At 39.3% G+C, this 15,000-nt stretch overlaps 1 protein-coding gene across 1 annotated transcript; it reads right to left on the bottom strand.

Moving 5' to 3' along the window:
* Nucleotides 1-3,413: 3,413 nt before the first annotated feature.
* LOC138861646 (uncharacterized) lies at nt 3,414-14,760 on the bottom strand. Its single transcript, XM_070121466.1, has 4 exons — nt 14,677-14,760; nt 14,403-14,459; nt 14,025-14,316; nt 3,414-8,274 (listed from the first exon to the last, which is right to left on the bottom strand). The coding sequence occupies exons 1-4, from the start codon at nt 14,758-14,760 to the stop codon at nt 8,147-8,149; spliced, it is 561 nt and encodes a 186-aa protein (XP_069977567.1). The 3' UTR covers nt 3,414-8,146.
* Between the last annotated feature and the right edge of the window lie 240 nt (nt 14,761-15,000).

The raw sequence follows: 15,000 nt of genomic DNA on the forward strand, positions 1-15,000 counted from the left end.
TCTCTCTCTCTCTCTCTCTCTCTCTCTCTCTCTCTCTCTCTCTCTCTCTCTCTCTCTCTCTCTCTCTCTCTCTCTCTCTCTCTCTCTCTCTCATTTTTTAAACTGTTAGATAATAGTTATATAATATGTGAGAAAAGAGAGAGAGAGAGAGAGAAATAAAAGGAAAAAGAAAAGGGAGAAATAGAGGAAGAAGAACAAGGCAAGAAGAAAAAAAAGAATAAGATTAAGAATGAGAGTGAGAATAAGAGGAAAAGGAAAATGAATAATAATAAGACGAAAAAAAATGAAGAAGAAGAAAAAAGAAGAATAAGTTTAAGGACAAGAACAAGAAAAAAGAAGAAAAAGACAAAAAGAAAAAGAAGAAAAAAAGATAAACAAGGAACTGAAGAAATTGGTAAAATGCATACCTGTCCAAGACCAGCTGTTCTTCAAAACAAAATTCAATGACAGTATCTTACCTTTTCAGACAAAGACAATTGCGTGGATTTCATGCTGCGATTTCATTATTTCTTGAGGTGGGGGGCGGGGGGGGGGGATTTATTTCATGTTTATTCATATTCATTTCATAATTTCTTTCTTGTTTATTTTTTATTTGTTTTTTCTCTTTGTTTTCTTTATCTTTTATGTGAATAGATATGATATTTTTATTTATTTATTTGTCTTTTTTTTATGGATCTTCTTTCATCAATTTGTCTTATATCCTTTTATCTATATTTCATATTTCGTATTAAGTAATTTGTTTCATCACCATTATCATTATCATTGTTATTGTTATTATCATTTTCATCATTAATATTAGTATCATTATCAATATTACTGTTCTTATTATCATTGTTATTATTATCATCATTGTCATTGCTATTATTGTTATCTTTATCGTCATTATCATCATTATTATTGTTATTGATTTCATTATTTCTTGAGGTGGGGGGGGGGGGGGTTTCTTTCATATTTATTCATATCTATTTCATAATTTCTTTCTCTCTTATTTGATTTTCATTTGTTTTCTCTTTGTTTTCTTCATTTTTCTTGTAAATAGATATGACATTTTATTCTTATCTATTCATCTTTTTTGTTTCTGTTTTGTTTTTATGGATCTTCTTTTATCAATTTGTGTTATTTCTTTTAACTATATTTCATATTTTGTATTAAGTAATTTTTCTTATCACCATTATCATTATTATTACTATTGTTTTTATAAATTTCATCATTAATATTAGTATCATTATCAATATTACTGTTCTTATTATCATTGTCATTATTATCATCATTGTCATTGCTATCATTGTTATCATTATCGTCATTATCATCATTATTATTCTTATTGATTTCATCATTTCTAGAGATGGGGGGGGGTTATTTCTTTCATATTTATTCATATCTATTTCATAATTTCTTTCTCTCTTATTTGATTTTCATTTGTTTTTTTCTTTGTTTTCTTCATTTTTCATGTGAATAGATATGACGTTTTATTTTTATTTATTTATCTTTTTTTTTGTTTTTGTTTTGTTTTTATGGATCTTCTTTCATCAATTTGTCTTATTTCTTTTAACTATATTTCATATTTCGTATTAATTTGTTTCATCACCCTTATCATTATTATTGTTATTGTTATTATTATTTCATCAGTAATATTAGTATCATTATCGATATTACTGTTCTTATTATCATTGTTATTATTATCATCACATTTATTTCATATTCATTTTTTCTTATTTAATTATGATTTGTTTTCTCTTTGTTTTCTTCATTTTTCATGTGAATAGATATGACATTTTATTTTATTTATCTTTTTTATTTTGATTTTTGTCTTTATGGATCTTCTTTCATCAATTTGTCTTATTTCTTTTAACTATATTTCACATTTCGAATTAAGTAATTTTTCTTATCACCATTATCATTATTATTACTATTGTTCTTATCATTTTCATCATCAATATTAGTATCATTATCAATATTACTGTTCTTATTATCATTATTATTATCATCATTGTCATTGCTATTATTGTTATCATTATCGTCATTATTATCATTATTATTGTTATTGATTTCATTATTTCTTGAGGTGGGGGGGGGGGATTTCTTTCATATTTATTCATATCTATTTCATAATTTCTTTCTCTCTTATTTGATTTTCATTTGTTTTCTCTTTGTTTTCTCCATTTTTCATGTGAATAGATATGACATTTTATTTTATTTATTCATCTTTTTTGTTTCTGTCTTGTTTTTATGGATCTTCTTTTATCAATTTGTCTTATCTATTTTAACTATATTTCATATTTCGTATTAAGTAATTTGTCTTATCACCCTTATCATTATTATTGTTATTGTTATTACTATTTTCATCATTAATATTAGTATCATTATCAATATTACTGTTCTTATTATCATTGTTATTATTATCATCATTGTCATTGCTATTATTGTTATCATTATCGTCATTATCATCATTATTATTCTTATTGATTTCATCATTTCTAGAGATGGGGGGGGGGGAATTCTTTCATATTTATTTCATATTTCTTTCTTTCTTATTTACTTATGATTATATTTCTTTGTTTTCCTATTTTTTAACTGGCATTGTTTTTTTTTCGTTTTAATGGCCTTCTTTCATTCACTCGTCTCATTTCTTTTAATTATATTTCTTTTTTCGTGTTAAGTCATTTGTTTCATCACCGTTATTATCATTATTGTTATTGTTATCATTTTCATCATTAATATTATTATCATTATCAAAATTACTATTTTTCTTATTGTTATTATCATCATCATTGTCATTGCTATCATTGTTACCATTATCGTTATTATCATTATTTTTATCATTCATATTATTAGTCATTATCATTTTTTCATTATCATTATTACCATTATTTCTTTCCAATTACTGTGTCCATTACATCTCATCTCATCAATTTTCTAATATTTTTTCTCAATTTTCTTTTCTTAACCACATTCGGACAATTCTTTAAAACATCTTATATGCATGTCTTAAGAAAAGAAAGTTTCTTCGTGTGTTTTATGTTGAGGAATGTGGATTAGCATTATTTTCTTGCGTGTTCAAGATTCTGGCGGTTTTAATCATGCATTTCTTTATTATTTTCTTGATTCATTCATCATCATCACTGTCTTTTTGATTCAAGTTTATCATTATCATTTAATTTATTTTTTTATATATGCACACACACACACGCACACACACACACACACACACACACACACACACACACACACAAACACACACACACACAAACACAAACAGACACAGACACAGACACACACACACAAACACAGACACAGACACAGACACATAAACACACACACACAGGCATATACACACAAAACCACATCAAAAAAAAAAAAAAAAAACAATCAGGGATAAAAAGAACAAATAAAACAACCACAACAAGAGTGGATTTTGGTGGCAACTTTTTATTCGACTGTTAAATACCCAATACAAGGAAAAAAGCTCCCAAAAATGAGGTACCGACCAGAGGAAACTCTAGCCGAGTGCCCCTTTGCGTGTTTAAAGTTATAGAAAACGGGATATATCACTCTTTGCACGATGAGGCAATCCTTGAAGAGCGGCCGCTATTGGCTGCTCTCAATAATAAAAAGGCGTCTACAGATTTACCATTATTAGTATTATTATTCTTTTTTTGTACATGTAAGAGAAGAAATTCATTTTTTTTTTTTGGTAATATATATATTATATATTTTTTAAAGAGTATTTATGTATTTCAAGGAACCAAAAACATACACGAAACATCCATAAAAAGATAGGCTTTGTGTCTGACTTTTGGTCTTTAGGCAGAGTGGGTATTAACAAACACGGCATCGCTACGACCGCGGCTTCTAACATACACATAGTTTGAGCTGAATAGGGCCGTTATAAGGAGGTTTCTTTACGTCTCTCTCTCCATTTTCTCTCTATTTTCTCGCCTTCTCTTTCTCGTCTCGTTCTTAGACTCTATCTCTTCCCTCCTTTCGTTGTCTATGTACATATCTCTTCCCTCTATATGGCCTATTATTTCACCTTTTCTCTCTATCTATCTACTTATCACACTTCCTTCCTGTTTCTCCTATACGTTATCCTATCCTCTACTATCTCTTCCTTATGTACTCTTACTATAAGTGTCATTACGTGTACTACCCAAATGTATGTATCACCTGTACTTGTCGACTGAAGTTAAGGTACACAGAGATACACAGAAAAGTAGATAATAAAAAAAATGGAGGGAAATGAAATACTTATATACAGAAAGAATCGATAATTAATAAGGTTATAAAAAAGGTAAATAATAAAAATAATATGGAGTGTTTTTTTCTGAAGGTCAATGACTCATTCTTATCATTTTTCTCTTTCTTTCAAAAGGTGTTTGATAACCTCTAAGATTTTTTCTATTATCATTTTATCTCTTTTTCGTGTTTTATTTTTTCTCCCATCGCGATTTGACCTCTCCTGACCTTTCTTGACCTCGAACGATGCAGACGCGACCTCTTCCCCTGGGCGCGCATGGACCTTTCGAATTTGCTTTTTTTCTCCTTTGTCTGAACCGAAACAACCAAGGAGAACCTGGCCTCTCTTTCCCTCACGCCCGCGCCCACTGAGATAGGAAGGGATCAATGGGCGTGAGGTCATTTTTATAGTCCAACCCAGAAGGTCTAGGTCAGGAACTGCTCGGTTGACCTGCTTTTTTTGTTTTTTTCTTGCTTTGAAAAAAAGAAGGAAAAATCTCACACCGAATCAAGCTCTGGTTTCATTGACCTTCGCGTCGTATAAAATATATATATATAAAAAAATAATAAAATCTTAAAAAAAAAACTACACAATTCTTAAAAAATTGTCACATTACACCAAATGACATAAAAATCGTATGAAGTTCAGGGTGTGAACGATAAAAAAAAACAGCTTTACGAAACTTTACGAAATGTGTATTGAAATATTTCCTCCTTCGTCCGCATTCATATAACTTCCCCTGTTTTATGAATGGCGAACTGAGAGTTTTGTAAACCAAGTCATTCTTACGAAAAAGAAATATCTAAGTAAACGAAAAAAAATTGCAACTGTATCTACATCATAGCAGGGTAAAGGTAGTACAAGAATCTAACATATATTTATACAGATTCGTTCTCGTTGTCTCGTGAAACAATATGAACAATTACTCACACTCTGCGCTAAGTGCCAAAGAGAAACACTCGCCTCTGTGGTATGATTGTTTATCCATTATCATATCTATATCCCGAAAAAAAGTCGAAGGAGTGAAAATGTTTCACTGCAAGATCAAAAAATAAAAATCCAAAGAAATACATTTTTTTTCTTTAGTTTGCCCGTCCCAACGCTGCCCCCTCTGTACGTTTTCTTTGACAAATGGCTCAGCGGGAGGGGGACTCGCGTGGAACTGCCGGCAGGATTTACTGTACGGTCGAAAAACCATACATACACACGAGAGTAAGGTACATTGTTGTATTCTTATTTTATTGATGATACAGCCACATAAAATGTATTCTAGACATTATGATTAAAGTGATTATCCTCTAATCAGTCTAATTTTGAAGAGCACACTAAGCAATATATAATATATATTTCAATAAATCCATACAGGGAATGTCAAAATGTAAACAAAGTTTGAGTATTCTATATCCTATGTTAATACGACTAATGTATTAGCAGTGCGAGATCTACCCTAGGTTTATTGTGCATTCGGAATGGAATCTTCACTGGAAAGTGCTGGAGGATATACTAGTCTAGTTTGCAAAATCAAAAACTGTCCGCTACTTGTTGCTTGAGCTATTTACCACCAAATTGCCGTCCGACTACGGATGAAATACGCGAGAACGAACGTCAACAAGGACTTTCTGTATAAGAAGGCGCTTTACAAGAGCTACAAAGTATAAAGATTGTACCCCTGGAGAATGTAGGAGTTGCAAGTATGGTATTATATGAAGGCAATCAGTAGCTATTATACACACGCTTCAGGTGTACAGAAACCCTTCAGTAGCTCTGGGTTTTATTATTATTATTTTTTTTTAGCTCTCTTCCTCTCTCTCGGATCACAGACTCCTTCCTCCTGGCCATCGGAGATACCATGACAGTGATATTGTAGGCTCAAATGTGTTTCACGTAGAGAAAAATGAACAACAAAACTTTGCAACGGAGGAGAAAGTACACATAGTATATAGGGTTCGGTGAAAGACAAGATTTTGAAAGCTGCTCGCCAGAAAGTAGGACTTCTGAGCGGCCGCGGGACAGCTGTGTGGTACACTGAAAGAATGATGGTTCAACAACGAGCGTTATGGGGCGCTGTTGACACGTGCTCTCAGAGTGTTCGCAACAACGCCGTTGCCGTGTCAGACGACAACAGATATTTGAAGAAACTCTTACTCTACTACCATTCTTCTTAGAAGTTATTAGTTATTTATATATATATTATCCTGGTATTCCTCACTTGATCAAAAAATACTCGACGAAAAAAACGTTATTTTTTTAAAGACTGACACTAAAAAACAACACACATCTTTGAAGCTCATGTCCAAACAGACGACACGGAAAGGGGGGGGGGGGGAGTAAATGACCATAATGAAATACAGGCAGGCCTAAACTGACCAAGTTTCTCATAATATTTAGATCTTTTCTTTTTTTATTGGCTCGTGATAGCATCTCGTCAAAAGGAATATCTCTACTTTACTACATTCTTCTATTGCATATCTGATAAATACAATAAATGATTTACTTTATATATGTAGAAACTCCCAATATGTATATCAAACTGGACCACTACTCGATAAGATTTCAAACTACAATATCTATCAGTTTTATTAAATCTTCCGGGCAGACCTGTTTTGAATAGAAACAGTATTTATTTTTTTTCATCTACTTTCACTACTTCAGGTTTGAGTTCATGAAAAGGTCACACGATCTGCATAGAAGATGATATTGTTTATATTTCAGTGTAATACTGTGATAGATGTACAGCGGGACCGGAGCTTCGAGACACCGATTCGTCAGGAGGTTCGGGAGGTCCTCGTGCAGCCTCCGTGAATGAAGCAAACACTCGAGTATTCGAACCTGGCGTTATTCGGACAGCGGGCAGCGACGTCGCCCGGCCTGTCACCGCACACAAGAATAACACATGGTGTCTGATGGGGGTATATGTCGCCTTGTTTTATTACTATTATTACTTTTCTCTCTCTCTCTCTTTTTCTACTTTCTTTCTTATTTGGAGGAAAATCTCTAAAATCCAAGTGTTTGTTGACGGGAGGTTGTATTACTAGGTATTTCTTTAGTGCTTTTATACTGATGGAATTGCTCTCTCGTGGGAGGAGCTGTCCGTGGCTTAGTGTGCTCTACCACGAGTTTCTTTAAAGTGTTCATTAGGCAACTTTAGGGGCGTGATAGTGCTGTAGTTCCCCTGACATTATACAGTGGTTTTGCTTATGGTTTAATTCTTACTTTATCTCGCTTGTTCTTGGTAACTTAAGAACTTGTATCATCTTCGTGATCTCAGCTGCTCACATTCGTTATTATGCTATGTAGGTATATATGATTATATCTAGATTTATATATATATGATGCTTTTAGTAAATGATAAAAAGCTTGCATAAGTATATTGATATTTTTAAGAGAATGCTAAGAAGAAACACATTCCTCAATTGTAGCTGATTATAGATTAAAGATTATTATTATTATTATCATATTATTATTATTTTTCCTTGTTTTTTTTTCTCTCTCAGAAAGTTCCAGATAAACTCGTGGTCCCTAACACACACGATCTCCTACAATTGAGCTTTATCCAATTTTGTTTGGTGAATCCTATCTCAGAGTCAGCGAGGAGGCGTCCGAGCGCCCGGAGAGCGCCCGTGGCCCCGGCGACTGCGGCCGACGGCGAGCTCCGGGGGGACGCCCTCGCTCGACGGGGGGCGGGGGCGGTCGGGGCGGCGACGGGCCCCGACGCCCCGGCTGGGCTGGATCTAGTCGCCGCGCCCCTCGTCGCGCCCGCGAGGGGGGCACACTCACCCCCGTCGCCTGCCGCCGCCGCCGCCGTGTCCTCCTCGTGCGGGGTGTGTCCGGGCGCCTCCCCCCAGGGCCTGTGAGGCTCGGCGGGCGTCGTCTGGCGGCGGCGGCGGCGGCGTCTTCTGCGGGGCCTTCTTAGTCCACGGTCTCGATGGCGACAGTGGTCTCCGCCTCCTTCTTGGTGGGGCTGGGGGTCTTGGCGCCGCCCGCGCCCGCCACCGAGCCCGTGGCGGAGACGGCGGACAGCGCGCTCCCCCGCCTTCCTGCAACACCAACTGTACTTTACTCAGTCAGCCCTAACGTTGCAGTGTCTCCTCTGCCTTGCAAGCTCGCTAGCGTTCTACTTGGCCCTGGGCGGCCGCCTGCGCTCGGCTGGTGCCTTCACTCCTACACTGATCTCTTATATAACACTTCCAATCTATATGTCATTGTTATATCATGTGGAATGCACCTAAGATATATGTCTATAGTTTTACTCTAACTCTGAAGAAAAAATGTGGTTAGTATTAATCCTAAGAAATTTGGTCTGCATGATTTTTATTTATTGAAGAGTAAGAGAAAACTACCAACTAGCTAAAATGACTGAATTGAAAGTCCCATCAGAGTGTGACTGCACAAGTAATCATGCATTAGTATTTAAAGAACTATCTACAGTACTTTTGTATTTAAGAGTCCTAGGTAAAGTAACTGTATATAATAGAAAAATAAACTATTTCAAATAGGTAATTTGTACTAGTCCTATACATACTATAATTCAGATATATATATAAAAAAAACAACATATCAACTAGGAAATATTAAGTTGTCTGCGCCAGGTTATCTTGGTTACGCTAAAAAAAGACCTTGCAAAATCACACATGCCACCGAGTTCAAACATCATTTATCATGACTTTTTTTTTTGGATTGTATGCTGATAGTAGAGTTACATTAGCGTGCGTCCAATGTAATTCTATACCATTGGGCATAACAACAGTCTCACCCAACAAACCTCTCTACCAATGGGAAACTTACGCTTCCTCAGGGAACAGCGCTGGAAGCCACTAAACCACACTAAACTGGTGACTAGCGTAGAGTCCCAACTCACGTACAAGCGTGTCTGAGTCCTTCTGACCAACGCAGTGTGTGGTCTGATGGGCAGCGGTTGGCACTCAGGGCTAGAGAATAAGTACCCACGTTAAGGCCCCCAGATGTCAGTCTCTCTCTCGCCCGCGGGGGGAGAGGTTCGAGCCGGTCCCCCTCCGTCACTCCGCTCTTCTCTCTGACTCTTTCAACGTGTGTGAGGAGGGGCGAGGGGGTTCTCTGGGCGTGTCAGGTGGTTGGCATGGCTGATTTCACCTGTTTTGTGGGCGTTTCCCTTTGCGGTTCTCAAATCAGCGTGACAGGGCTGTGCAGGGGCTCGGGATTTGGGTGTGTTTTTGATATTTTTTTTGGGAGCGTTTTTTTTTTATTTCTTTTGTTTTGTTTTTGTTGTTTAGTTAGTCTGTTTGTTTTCCATTGGGAAGGTTTAGGTGAGATGACTGAAGCTCACGGGCCTGATATTTGGGCTCCGTCGGGTTAAATAGCTTAGCTTTGTTTTAAAGAAAGAGTGTGACCAAAAAAATAATATAAATTTTTGGAAACTGAGCCAATGAAGCTGGTCAATTCCTTTGTGTGAATGAATGGCAAAGATATCTGAGCAGGCACGCAAAAAATTCGCCATAGCTGTGATAGCTGACCTTTTTTTTGTAGCTGTGTTATCTCAATCCGGATAAAAGATTTGAAACCTCCTGAACCCTCGACCCTTAATTAGTGAATGAGAAGGCAAAACAAACAAACTCAAATCAGCCATAAACCATAGAACTAAAGTGACACAAATACGCACTAATACTGAAACCCATGTATGTCTTAAGGGTTATTTTTTCTAAGTCACCATTTACTGTATCGCACTAACTGACCAAGCATGAGCTACACACAGGACATGCAGTCTAGAAACGGGTCATTTAGAAGTTAGGTCAGTTCGTCTAGACTAAACAGGTCAACTAGTGTGAGTGTGTGAGGTCAGTCTCGTGTGTTGGTGGGTGATGTGTGTTTGTGCATAACTGTGTATAATTGTGTATAAGGGAGTGTGTTTGTGGGAGAGAGAGAAGAGAGAGAGAGAGAGAGAGAGAGAGAGAGGGGGGGGGGGAGAGAGAGAGGGGGAGAGGGAGAAGAGAGAGGGAGAGGGAGAGGGAGAGGGAGAGGGAGAGGGAGAGGGAGAGGGAGAGGGAGAGGGAGAGGGAGAGGGAGAGTGACATGGGAGATTTGCTAGAGGGAGAGGGAGGGAGAGAGAGAGAGAGAGAGAGAGAGAGAGAGAGAGAGAGAGAGAGAGAGAGAGAGAGAGAGAGAGAGAGGAGTGAGTGAGAGATAGGTAGATAGAGAGATGGATAGATAGATAGAGAGAGAGAGGGCGATAGAGATAGATAGACAGACAGATAGATAGAGAGAGAGAGAGGAAGATAGAGATAGATAGATAGACTGACAGATATATATATATATATATAGATAGATAGATAGATAGATAGATAGATAGATAGATAGATAGATAGATAGATTGATAGATAGATAAGCAAATAGATAGAAATAGAGAGTTAGAGAGGGAAAAAATTGTATTGAAATTTTTAAATTGTGTTTACTCCTATCTGCATAGGCCTCATGCGACTAACATCCTGCGATGTACGTATGAGTATACATGTGTCATCTAAGTAAGTGACGAGAGAGTGTCAGTGTCAATGCCTCTAATCAGCTGACATCTATGACATCTATCTGTGGCACTTCCGCTGCTCCGCCTTCACCTAAATTACTCTTCTTAGCCAGGTGCCTTCAGCGCTATCACCTGAGTTCACCTGACGCAGTGGTGTCTATTCCTCTATGAGTGAAAATACCGTCCTTCTACTTAAATTTAGGTCTTAATTAATTTAAAGAGGAAGAGAGAAAAGAGAAGCAGCCTTAAGTTTATGATTTCCTTAATAAAAAGGAAGAGATGCAACCAGTCTAGTCCTCGAAGCCACCAAAACAAGGCTTAAGGGGCAAAAAGCAGTGGAAAATGCCGTAGAACAATCATAAAGAGATAATGATGCCGCGAGAGTGCATGGGAGCCAGAAGACGAGCCAGGTGAAGAGCCAAAGGAGTGCCAAGTCTAGCGAGCAGCGTGCCTGACTACGCGGGTGTGTGTGGTTTGCCTGCCTGTGGCTCGTGGCGATCGACAGCGAGAGTGCCAACAGGGTGTCTGCCACCGCCGCGCCGCCGCTGCCGTAGTGGTGGTAGTGGTGGTGGTGGTGGTGGTGGTGCCCCGAGGTGGTTGGCAGACGGTACCAGGCCAGCGAGACAATGAGAAACGAAGGAACTTGGACACTTACCATCGGGTTGCGTGCATGCGGGGGTCACGTGACGTCACACAGGTGGGGTCCCAAGTGTCATTCAAGAAAACAGCCGTGGCTTTGTTAGTGGTGCCGTGATTCAAGAAAAAAAAACAAACACACACACCCTTTTTTGTTTGTAAAATCTACACAAAAACGAACAAAAATGGATTGAAAAAAGCGTAATTTACAAGTTCAAAAAAGAGAGAGAGAGAGAAAGAAAAAAAGGATAATTTTTCTTCCTCTTCAACCCTCGAAAAAACAACAACAACAACAAACAAAAAACAAAAAAAACATCACGGCATAACTAACGACCACAGAAGGGTACATACACAGGGTTGGAACTCTCTAGAAAAGGTCCTTTTGCAAGAGTGACATTGACCTCTACGACAAAAAAGAGAAAAAAAAATAACAACTACTTCTTTTACTTCCAAATTCTAATTGGAAAAAAACGGACATTGAGAGTGGGGCCCCAGACAAAACTTTTTTTTTAATAACTCACCCCATAACAGGATTCAGATCAAGGCCTTTTGCGTGCTCCAGCTGGACCAAAAAGTTTGCTAAGAGCTCGTACGTTCCTCAGTGGCAAAAGGGGGCATGGCCGATGGGAGTAAAGGAAGGAAGAGAGAGAGAGAGAGAGAGAGAGAGGGAGGGAGGGAGGGAGGGAGGGAGGGAGAGAGGGAGAGAGAGAGAGGAGAGAGAGAGAGAGAGGGGGGGGAGAGAAAGGTAGACAGATAGATATATAGATACGTAGAGAGAGAGAGAGAGAGAGAGAGAGAGAGAGAGAGAGAGAGAGAGAGAGAGAGAGAGAGAGAGAGAGAGAGAGAGAGGTAGATAGATAGATATATAGATACATAGAGAGAGAGAGAGAGAGTAGAGAGAGAGAGAGAGAGAGAGAGAGAGCAGAGAGAGAGAGAGAGAGAGAGAGAGAGAGAGAGAGAGAGAGAGAGAGGAGAGAGAGAGAGAGAGAAAGAGAGAGAGAGAGAGAGAGAGAGAGAAAGAGAGGGAGGGAGGGTATATATATATATATATATATATATATATATATATATATATATATAAATATATATATATATATATATATATATATATATATATATATATATATATATATATATATATATAGAGAGAGAGAGAGAGAGAGAGAGAGAGAGAGAGATGGAGGGTGGGGAGGAGGGAGGGAGGGAGGAGAGAGAGAGAGAGAGAGAGAGAGAGAGAGAGAGAGAGAGAGAGAGAGAGAGAGAGAGAGAGAGAGAGAGAGAGAGAGAGAGAGAGAGAGTAGAAAGAGAGAAAGAGAGAGAGAGAGAGAGAGAGAGAGAGAGGAGAGAGAGAGAGAGAGAGAGAGAGAGAGAGAGAGAGAGAGAGGGGGGGGGGGGGAAGAGATAGAGATGAAAGGTGCAGATAGATAGATATATAGATACACATAGAGAGAAAGTTATATATATAGAGAGAGAGAGAGAGAGAAAGGTAGATAGATAGATATATAGATACATAGAGAGAAACACAGGGAGAGAGAGAGAAAGGTAGATAGATAGATATAGAGATACACACACACACGAGAGAGAGAGAGAGAGAGAGAGAGAGAGATATATATATATATATATATATATATATATATATATAGAGAGAGAGAGAGAGAGAGAGAGAGAGAGAGAGAGAGAGAGAGAGAGAGAGAGAGGGAGAGAGAGAGACAGGCAGACAGAATAAGCAAAGTTCGAGAGTTGGCTGGATATCAAATTGAAAAAAAAGAAAGAAGAAAAAAATCCCCCACTATTTATCTTATCAATCTTTTAATATCTTGAGGACGTCGATAAACTTTTTAGTCCAGGTGTCGTAGGAGAGAGAGAGAGTACTTGGGGGAGTTGCAATGGAGGAGAGAGAAGTTGAGGGTGGGGTCCGACAGCTGTGTGTGGCGCTGGGGGAGGGGTCGTGCCGCCGGCGGGAGCACTGGGCCCTTCCGCCGTCTGCTCGGCTCTCACCATCTCACAGGGACTCCAGGGACGGTAGACGCTGGTATGACACCGCTGGGCCTCACAGGGACAAAGGGGGGGGGGAGCAAGGGCAAGGGTAGAGAGAGGGGAGAGGGGAGAGGGGGGAGAAGGGAGGGGGCAGGGTGACACCAACAAGTTATGCTAGTGACAACGTTTTTGGCGGATTTTAGAAGTTTTTTTTTTATTTAGTTGTCTTTTTTTGAGTATTTGATTTCTTCTTCTTTTTTATCTTTGTCTGTTTTTTGGGTCATCCTCTCAGAGAAACATTCCAAGACTGGGTAATAAGAAACTCGAGTTATTTGTGATGATATTCACATGCAAGCCAATAATAAGGCATTCAAGAAATGGTAGAATTCTTTCTTTTATTACATGACCTGGCGACTTTGTCTAAGTAAGGCCAATATAAAAAATGCAATATGCAAAATTCAAACGCCATAGTAAAGATCACGCACTGCTTTAATTAATGGAAGAAGCAGACTGCTTGAATAACAGTGAGCTGGCAACCCCCCGGGCGTCCTGCGCTGGCCTGGCCGGGGTCCCTCAGGAGGCCCCCCCGCCTGCGGCCGGCCAGGGCTCCGGGGGGCGGCGGGTGTATGAGTGGGGGGGAGGGAGACAGTGAGGGACTGGCCACGCCCCAACGACTCTAACCTTTGGCCAGAGAGCCATTGGGAGACCGGGAGGCGGCGTTGACGGAGGTGACAGAGGGGGCCCGAGAGGGGGCTCGCACGCTGGCCCGGGACCCCCGGCGCTCCCCACGGGCGGGACTCAGCAACTTACTGTCTTTGAACAGCGAGGCGTTCATGAGGCGGGGGTTGGGGGTGTTGAAGATGGAGCGGTTCTCTCGGAATCGGGCTCTGCAACGGAAACGGCGCGGCGTCAGTGAGGCGGCCTCGGGGGCAGGGGGGGGGGGAGGGCATGGCACCAAGGGGGAGATGTAGGCCTATTAAGGGTCACTGAGGTCTATTAAGGCTTTATATGAGGCCTGTGGTCTGGTCGAGGCCAGAGACCAGGCCCGCCGTGCTTTACACTGCCGACTCTCACGACCAAGGCGGAGATCTGGCTTCTGGAAACTTCTGGAAACTTCTGGAAGAGGAACAGGTTAAACGCACACGTAGCCTGTTACGAATAGATAATAAAAAAGAAAAGAAAAAAAGAGAGATAGCAAAAAGAGAAAATTCGGAAAAGTTAGAGGGAAAAAAAAGATAATCAGCAGAACCAAAGAGCACAATCGACATTTGTACTCACCACCAAAAAGTGTAGAAACAAAAAAGTCAAGAAAAAGAAAAAGAAAAAAACAAACTAAGTTCCTCTTTCCTTGTGCTAGCGGTGCGTGGGGCATGGGCCTAGTGAGCAGTCTGACCTCATGACCTGCCTGACCCAACATCGAGTGTGACCTACAGGTGCGCAGGTGCTTCTCTACGTGTGACCTATAGGCCTAGGTGCTCTGAAATTGTGTCTCTTACCCCCTAAAAATACATTAACAGGAACAGTGCAAATTATAATGGGAACATTAACGGTTATGTTTATGGTAGTACTTCTTATTGCTAACGATGATTATGGGTAAAGTTATAGCATAGTTACGTGTTAAAGAGTGGTTAAGGGTCAATGGTGACTATACATTATT

This window comes from Penaeus vannamei, chromosome 4 (assembly GCF_042767895.1).
Source record: "Penaeus vannamei isolate JL-2024 chromosome 4, ASM4276789v1, whole genome shotgun sequence".
Taxonomy (NCBI): domain Eukaryota; kingdom Metazoa; phylum Arthropoda; class Malacostraca; order Decapoda; family Penaeidae; genus Penaeus; species Penaeus vannamei.

Bases quoted from the DNA above. Each gene is read 5' to 3' on its own strand.
- LOC138861646 (XM_070121466.1), bottom strand. From the start codon at position 14,760: ATGTTGGGTCAGGCAGGTCATGAGGTCAGACTGCTCACTAGGCCCATG. The intron at 14,460-14,676 runs GTTTGTTTTTTT...TTCCTCTTCCAG, and splicing joins CACAAGGAAAGAGGAACTTA to AAGTTTCCAGAAGTTTCCAG. The intron at 8,275-14,024 runs GTTAGAGTCGTT...TTGGTGTTGCAG, and splicing joins CAATGGCTCTCTGGCCAAAG to GAAGGCGGGGGAGCGCGCTG.